Source organism: Acanthamoeba castellanii (assembly GCF_000313135.1).
Source record: "Acanthamoeba castellanii str. Neff unplaced genomic scaffold scf7180000084748, whole genome shotgun sequence".
Taxonomy (NCBI): domain Eukaryota; phylum Discosea; order Longamoebia; family Acanthamoebidae; genus Acanthamoeba; species Acanthamoeba castellanii.
In genome coordinates, this window is record NW_004457262.1 from 149,553 (window position 1) to 158,288 (window position 8,736).

The window sequence follows — 8,736 nt, forward strand, 5'->3', positions numbered from 1 at the left end:
TGTTCTTGTGCAGAAGTGTCGCCTTGGGTCCTTTTCTCTCTTTTTCTCTTCTTTTGTTTTTTTTCAAGCATATTTTTTAATTCTGTTGATGGAAAGGCCGAAGAGGTTGGTGCTGGTGGTGGGCGGGACGGGCGGGGTGGGGCGGCATGTGGTGCGCGGCCTCCTGCGAGAGGTGGGCGACGGGGCCAGCCCGCGCTGGGGTGTCCGGGTTTTGTCGCGCAACGCAAACCGAGCGCGTGAGCTCTTCGCCAAGACCTCCGACGAGGCCCTCCAGGAGGTGGAGGTGGTCGAAGGCGACACCGCCAGCAACAAGGGACTTACCGAGGCCACGGCCGGCGTCGATGCCATCATCTGCGCCAGGTTACCCTTCTTTCGTGCCTTCTCTCTTTCATTTTTCGCTCATCTGTGGGTGGTACCAGTGGCGGAAGCGGTCTGGGCAGCAACTCGCCCAAGCAGGTGGACTTTGTCGGCGTCGGCCATCTCGTGGCGGCAGCGACATCGAGTGGGGTCAAGACGTTCGTGCTGGTTAGCTCGGGTATGGCGAAGGCTGCAGGGTGCGCAATGTCGGCCCCCTTGGGTTGACATAGGTGTGGACTTGTGTGGGCATGCAGCGGGTATCACCCAGGGCATGATGGGGCTCAGTATGAACCTGTTTGCGGGCAACTACGCCAAGTGGAAGAAGAGAGGCGAGGAGGTAGTGCGGGAGAGCGGCTTGGACTACACCATCGTACGCCCCACATGGCTCACCGACGGCGACGACAGCCTCAACGGCGTCGAGGTCAGCCAGGTGAGAACTCCCTACATACTCCATGCTTTTTTTTGCACGTGGGCCTGAGCTTCGATCACGCACAGGGCGACACCGTCTCGGTGATGAAGACACGTGTAAACAGGAGCGCTGTCGCCGAAGCCTGCTGCGCCAGCCTCTCGCACAGGTGCGTGTGCGGGCGTTGTCAGTTGTGACCGTTGGGCTCTCAGTAACGGTCTTTGCCGGGTCTGTACAAGCAGGGACCTGGTCGGGCGGGTCACGTTTGAGCTGATCGGGGTGCCCACTCGCCGCGCGGAGGACCACGCCGTCGATTGGCGCGACCTGTTCGAAGGCCTGAACCGCGCAACACCTCGCGAGATCTCGTCGTGAGGTACCGGGCCTGGATACCACACACTTACTCAAAGAGCTGGCGCCCTCCTAAGCAACTCCCGTTCGTGTTTGTCTTCGCTTCTACGCAGCGTGGCACGCAGCCCTGCGACCAGGGGCAACCGAGGTATTCGGGGTATTCGTCCGTTTGTGGGGTGGCCAGATTAGGTCCACTAACGGTTTTCGTACCTGCCCCGTGAAGCGCTATCTTGGTGTGTGAGACGCAGACAGGAGGCCTTTGATCTTCATCATCACAAGCAGCAGCAGCAGGGGAATCTCTCCCTCTTACACAAGGCCGGCCCCGTTATATGTATGGAGGATTCAGCTTGAACGTCAACGTGACACCTCCACCGCCTTTTGTCTCTCACGATGTCGGGTTCGTTCGAGACCTTGACGTCATCAACATCTTCTTCTTTCCCGCCCTCTTCACCATCGCCATCATCGCCGCCACCACTTCGAGATCGCGGGACGGGAGGCGGAAACGCGGGACAGCCGGCCACCGCCTCACGCCACCAGCAGCGCCATAATCTTCATCAGCACCACTCACCACCCAACCACAAAGCGGAGGACGACGACGATGAAGAAATGATGATGGTGGTGGTGGAGGAGGAGCCAACACACATCGTAGCAACAATCAAGTCAACAACAACTATAATCACATCACCATCACCTTCATCGCCGCCACACTCCACGCCGCTTGCTACGTCGGCCGCGGCGGCGGCGGCGACCACTCTCGACCTCTCCTGCAGCAAGCTGGCCTGGCTTCCGCGGGAGCGATTCGTCGGCTTCGTGGGCGTGACGGAGCTCGTACTCAACAACAACCGACTGAGCCGCCTGCCTCACGAGCTGTTCGCCCTGCCCAACGTGCGCGTGGCGCGCCTCGAGTTCAACGAACTGGTCGACCTGCCCGCCGAGCTGGGCCAGTGGCGCGCGCTCGAGGTGCTCGTGGTCCACAACAATCGACTCAAGCGGCTGCCTACGCAGGTCGGACGCCTCCGGCGGCTGCGGCACCTCAACCTGCACTGCAACCAGCTCACCACCCTGCCCACGTCGCTGCTCGAGCTCGACATCCGCACCATCACGCTCCACGCCAACCCGGCCCTGTCGGAGAACCTCAAGCGCATCTGCCAGGCCGTGTTCGCCCTGCGCGAGGACACGCTCGACCTGTCCCACTGCGGGCCGATCCGCGACCAGGTCGAGGAGCAGGCCCTGGGCTACGCGCGGCTCACGCGCGAGCTCCGGCTCGAGGGCAACGCCCTGCACGCGCTCCCCACGGCCGTGGGCCAGTTCTTCCGCCTGCAGTCGCTCCTGGCCGACGACAACCAGATCTCGGCCATACCGGTCCACCTGTGCAAGCTGCCCGCGCTGGCCCGGCTCAGCTTGGCCGACAACCGGCTGGCCAACCTGCCCGCCGAGATCGGCCTCCTCTCCTCGCTCCGGTCGGTCAACATGGACAACAACTTCCTCTCGGTCCTGCCCCCCGCCTTCTTCCACCTGGTCAACCTCGAGGGCCTCTCCCTCGCCAACAACAAGATCGAGAGCGTGTCCGGTACATACATCACCATGATACAAACTCTCACTCTTTGTCTCCAATGTCACATGATGGTAACAACTGTGTGTCGTGTCGTGTGTTGCGTGTAGGTGATATTGGCAAGTTGAAGAAGCTGCAGAGTATGAACATGGCGAACAACAAGATTCGCACGCTTCCGCAGGAGCTGTTCACGCTCACGCAACTGCAGTCGCTGCACCTGGAGCACAACTCGATCTCCGTGCTGCCCGACGGCTTCTCCAACCTGCGGCTGCTGCGCGAGGTCAACCTCCACGACAACCTGCTCACCAGCACGCCCGTCCAGCTCTACCAGCTGCCCAACATCCGCCGCCTCTCGTTCGAGAACAACCCCATCGCACTCACCACCCACTCGCCGCAGCTCTCCAACTCGCTCTCGTCCATTCCCTTCGACGCCTCGCTGGCGCCGCGCCAGTCGCCGCAGCGGCTCCAAGTCGTGCACCAGCCCAACCTCTACCTGTTCTCCTTCGGCCAGAATGCGGCCGGCCGGCCCGCGGCGGCGGCCGGTGGGGTGGCGGGCGGCGAGACCGCGCGCGAGCGGGAGCGCAAGGAGCACGACGGGCCGCGGCGCGACGTCAACGCGCAGCTGGGCAAGCGCAACTCGCTGCCGACGGGCTTTGGCCACGTGAGCGGGTCCGGCCAGACCTATTTCTCGAAGGCCTGCGATGTCGAGTACCTGCACCAGCCATCGCCCTCGCCCTCGTCGTCGTCATCATCGGTGCCCGCCAAGCGCAGCCCGTCGACCACCCAGCCACCAGCGACGGCCGACAGCCCACAGGCCCTGCAGCCCGAGGCCGCCGCCGCTGGGGCCTCGCCGAGCGAGAAGGTCAAGAAAACGAAGAAGAAGGGCAAGAAGGAGAAGACGGCGGGCAAGAAGGAGAAGGAGGGGAAGCCGGTCCAGAGGCGCAGCACGGAGGAGGAAGCGGCCGAGGCACACAAGAGGGCGAAGAAGGCGCAGATCGCACTGGGAGGCTCGGACGCGGAGGAGGCGAAGAAGTCAGCCAGGAGGCGGCAGCAGCAGGTGGCAATCACAGTCGACGATAACGACGACGGCGACGACGACGAGAAATCGATCCAGCGCTCCCACACCGTGTCCCTCTCCTCACTGCCCGACCTCGTTGGTGCGTGAAGGCCCGCCCCTTTCACTCCGCAAGAAACTGAGCTGCTAACACCAACAACCATCACCACGCACAATGGTCGAATCCTGCTCATCGCAGGCAAGGAGAGGGGAACGATCTTTGCCCTGCCGCCCAAGCATGCGCCCAAGTCCCTGCAACAGGCCAGCCGAGGCCTGCCTCCGTACGCCATGGCGCCGCTCACGTTGTCCTTTTGTTGTGTTGATTGACTCACGTTGCACTGTGTCGTGTGTGTGCTCAGTCCCAACTTTGCGAAGAAGAACCAGCGGAGCAGGTCGCTGAGTCAGGCGTACAACATGTCGCCCGTGCAAAAGGAGCAGCTCCTGCAGTACCAGAAGCAGCGGAAGGCCCAGAACAGCGCGACCAAGTCGCCCGGAGGGTCGATCAAGCGGAAGGGCCTCAAGGAGGCCGTTCCCGAGCAGCAGGTCATGAACCCGCTCTACCTGCTCTTCTCCCCGCTCTCGTCCACCTCTCCGACCCGGTCCGGCCCCACCCTCCCTCTTCCTCGCCGGTACCTTCCCACACGCACCACCGCACACGCACACCGCACGCACCGCACACGCACGCGCACGCGCACGCTAACGCAAACTACTGCAGGAGATACGGCACGGTATCGGGGCGATCGCTCAACGCCAGCGACAGGGTGGTGTCGTCGTTCGGTCTGGTCGCGCGGCGCAAGCTGAGCCACAATAACAGCGGCAGCAGCGGCGGCGGCGGCGGAAGCGGCAGTGGCAGTGCCGATGAGCCGGAGCGGGTGGTCATCAACCCGCTGCTGCGGCTGCGCACCGACGCGGCCACGCCCGCGCGCGGCCCTGACTCCCCGCTGCCCATGACCCGGTTCACCACCAGCTCGGGCGCCGCGCCCACCATCGTCTCGTCCATGTCGGGTCCCACGACGGCCGTGGCCTCGCCCACGCGGGTGCAGCTGACCGACCGGCCGACTGTATCGCGAGTTGGCTCGCCCAGTTCGCCGGCGGCGGCGCAGACGCAGCAGCCAAAGATGGCGGAGAGCACCAAGCGCGCGCTGGCCAAGACCAGCGCGTCGCTGATCGACACCACCCGCGGGCCGCACGACCCCAACAACGCCGCGGCGAATGGCGGCGGCGACGGCGCTGACAATAGCAAGCCGCTCAAGAAGACCTTTTCCTCGCCCGACTTCAACCCCAACAAGCGGCACACCATCGCGCGGCAGCAGCCGCAGCCGCACAGCAACAACGACGACGACGAGCAGCGCGCGGCCGCGGTGTCATCGAGCGCCGAGAGCTCGTCGAACGATGACGAGGACGATGACGACGAGGAGGGCAACAACAACGGCGGTGGCGGCGGCGAAGAGGGAGAAGAGTACGAGGAGGAAATCGAGGACGAGGAGGCCGTCGGCGATGGCGAGCTCCGCGCGGCGCGGCCCGACGGCACGTGGACCACCACGTCGGAGGAGGACCGCGGAACCGACGCCGCGACCGACATCGAATCGGGCGGCGGCGGCGACGGCGACGGGAGCGTCTCGTCGAGCAGCATCCGCAGCGTGCCGGCGCTCAACTTCTCGCCCCTGCAGCAGCGCCTGCCGCAGAGCAGCGACTCGGCCGAGGCGCAGGTCGTCGTGAATAGGAGCTCCAGCCTTCAGTTCGAGAAACTCTCTTCATCGAGTATGCATTCCTCGAGTCGTGTAGTTGGTCATGTCGTGTCGTGTCGTGTCGTTGGTCGTGTCGTGTCAATGTCGCTTGTGTGCGCCGTGTGCGGCGTGGCTGATGAGGGCGGCTGGGTGGATTTGAGTGCAGATCCGGAGATGGGACGCGCGCGCCGGAAGACGGATGCGCAGCGACGAGCCAAGATCGCCCACTTCTTCGGCGAGTATCCGGCCGAGATGGCCGACTTGACCGAGGAGGAGTTCTTCAGCGACAACAGTACAACACCCCCCTTCCCTCCCTCCCTCCCGTCATGCGCACACAACACGACACGCGCGCATCCGACACACATACGGCACGACACACAACCGACGCACACATGAAGTGGCTGACTGGTGGGGGCTCTAGCTGCGCTGGAGGAGGGGAAGCGAAAGCGGCGCGGCAAGGTGGCGAAGGCGGAAGGGGAAGGCAACGCCACCGATCGGAGCGTTCGACGGGGCGACGACGAGAAGCGGCTGAGCGGCCTGCGCAACTCCACCAAGGAGAAGCGGGCCACCACCCTCCTGCAGCCCGGTACGCTCCCGTGTGATCGACCGATTCAGTGGCGAGTGGCTGGGGCTGGGCGGGGCGCGGCGGGGCTGACTGTGGGCGGCGCTAGCAGGGTCGGTGACGCCGAGCTGGAACGGGGTGAAGAACAAACGACACCTGTCCATTCCGTCCATCTCGCCCGATGACGGCATCACGCAAGGCGAATTCCTGGAGACGATCTCGAGTCTTCAGAACAACTGTAATAAGGTACGCACGCACACGCACCGCACGCACCGCACGCACCACCGCACGCACGCGCTTAAAACCAAGCGTCTGACCTGGTGGACACACACGCGCGCGTACACAGAGAGCGATCAAGGTCAAGGGGGACCAAATTATGTATGACGACAAGACCGCACAGGACTTGTTCAAGTGGCAAGAAAAGAACTCTGAACTCTTGGCCTCGAACGATAAGACACCCGTCAAGGGCTACGATAAGGTTCGTCAGCACACGCACCGCCGCACACGCAGCACCGCACACACGCGCACTCATGCAACGCTTGCCGTGTGTGTGTGTGTGTGTGTGTGTGTGTACAGAGCAACATAAGGGAGAAGAAGAGCAGTAGTCAGTACAAGGGCGAAAGGGAGAAGGAGCCCCAGGCGGAGCTGCGGCCGCGCAAGAGTTCGTTCTTTGACGACATCCCGGACGAGCAGGAGCTCCAGTTTGTGCACGACGAGAACGGCACCATGCGGCCCATGCGCGGCACCCTCGCCAAGCTCGTGCAGCTGCTTGCCCACGAGCAAGGACGAGGTACGTGTTGTGTGTGTGCGGCGGTGTGTGCGGCGATGTGCTGACTCGCTCTCGTTATTGTGGTGTTGTGTGTGTGTGTGTGTGTCATGCGTGCGTGTGAGCAGATGTCGAGTTCGAGTCCGACTTTTTGTATTCGTACCGGGACTTCACCGCCCCGGCGGACCTTTTTGAGTGCCTCACGCAGCGATTCCACAGCGTGGGGCCGATGACCCACCCCGACACCTACGCAATCGTGCGCAAGCGGTACGTTGCGTTCAGCTCAACTTTCAGCCTCGGGTCGCACACACGCACACGCACACCACCGCACACACATGTAGTTGACACGCACACGCACACGTCGTCATTTCCAGAATATTGTATGTGCTGCGACGGTGGATGGAGCTGCTGCACTACGACTTTGCGGAGAACGACCACGCGCTCTTCCACGCGCTCACCGAGTGGATGGACACCGTGCCCACCCAAGGCCTCGAGGGCGCCTTCCGCAAGTTCCGGGAATGGACCGAAGCCAGGGTACTTCTTTGTTGTTGAAACGACGCCGATGAGGAGGAGGAGGACGCTGATGATGATGATGATGATGTGGTGGTGGTGGTGGTGCAGTTTATTCGCAATCAGGACTATATGGAGGAGCGACAAGCGTCGGACGACCGACCGCCGGTCCCTTACTTGCCCATCAACGTCACTTCCTCCTCTCTCCATCTGCTCAATCTCCACCCGGAAGAAGTGGCCAGGTACGCACACACGACACACGCACACGACGCACGACACACGCGCGCACGACACACGACACACCATCGCTGTTTACTGAAAGGTCGGGTTCATGTGGGCGGCTGCAGGCAAATGACGCTGATTGAGTCAGAGCTGTTCCGAAAGATCCAGCCGCACGAGTGGCTCAATCAGTCGTGGACTCGACCGGACAAGAAGAAGCGGGCGCCGGGCATCATGAACATGATCCAACGCTTCAACGACGTACGTCCGTCGCCTTGCCCCCCCCCCCAAGCTTTGCCTCTTCTCTTCTCCTGGGCCGCTTGCTCACCTACTCGCGCACCACAACAGATTTCTGGCTGGCTGGCCACCGAAATCGTGAGCGCATCCACAGTAGAGCATCGCGTGGTACTTGTAAATAGATTCCTTGTCATCGCCAAGGTACGCCACATATTTCTCAAATAATGACATATTTATATATTACTATATGTACATATCAATATATAAAGATGTTGTACAATATAGTGTGCACTACATTGTTGGGCAGCCAGCTTACGTTTTCCCGGTGTACACACACACACACACAGAAATGTTTGGAGCTGAAGAACTTCAACGGCGTGATGGAGATCCTGTCGGGGCTGGAGACGGCGTCGGTGCAGCGGCTCAAGCAGACGTGGCACAATCTGCCGCGCAAGTCGTGGGACATGTTCGAGGAGCTGACCGACCTCATGTCGCTGCCGCAGAACTTCAAGAAGTTCCGCCAGCGGCTCAACACGCTCGCGCCGCCGTGCGTGCCCTACATCGGCATCTTCCTCAAGGACATCATCTTCATCGAGCAGGGCGCTCAGGAACCCGACGGCCGCATGATCAACTTTGAGAAGCGGATGATGGTGGCCAAGATCGTGCGCCAGATGGTCTCCTTCCAGCCCTACGTCTACAACCTCATCCCGGTCGAGTTCATCCAGGAGTTCCTGCTCAGCATGAAGCCCCTCAACGAAGACGACCTCTACTCCAAGTCGCTCCAGCTCGAGGGCATCGGCGCGTCGGTCCCATCGAGCAAGAAGCGCCACAAGTCGTCCATGTTCCACTTCCCGCTCGGCGGCAACTCGCCGCGACGGCAGCCCCCCTCGGACTACTCCTCGTCGGGCGACGCCTCGTAGTGCCATCCGCACGCACGCAACGCCCTATTTACTTGTTCCCCTTGCCAACACCAACACCAACACCAACACAACCACCAC

At 62.2% G+C, this 8,736-nt stretch overlaps 2 protein-coding genes across 2 annotated transcripts; both read left to right on the forward strand.

Moving 5' to 3' along the window:
* Positions 1-88: 88 nt before the first annotated feature.
* ACA1_190390 (NADbinding domain 4 domain containing protein) lies at positions 89-1,135 on the forward strand (the record flags this gene model as incomplete). Its single annotated transcript, XM_004333297.1, has 5 exons — positions 89-360; positions 420-535; positions 612-787; positions 853-932; positions 1,006-1,135. 5 exons carry the CDS (start codon positions 89-91, stop codon positions 1,133-1,135), a joined length of 774 nt encoding a protein of 257 aa, XP_004333345.1.
* A 588-nt stretch (positions 1,136-1,723) lies between these two features.
* On the forward strand, positions 1,724-8,658 carry ACA1_190400 (RasGEF domain containing protein; the record flags this gene model as incomplete). Its single annotated transcript, XM_004333298.1, has 16 exons — positions 1,724-2,681; positions 2,774-3,820; positions 3,917-3,998; positions 4,077-4,316; positions 4,433-5,478; positions 5,611-5,736; positions 5,866-6,030; positions 6,119-6,252; positions 6,353-6,484; positions 6,583-6,796; positions 6,901-7,039; positions 7,147-7,306; positions 7,394-7,524; positions 7,630-7,762; positions 7,850-7,939; positions 8,086-8,658. 16 exons carry the CDS (start codon positions 1,724-1,726, stop codon positions 8,656-8,658), a joined length of 5,370 nt encoding a protein of 1,789 aa, XP_004333346.1.
* Positions 8,659-8,736: the final 78 nt, after the last annotated feature.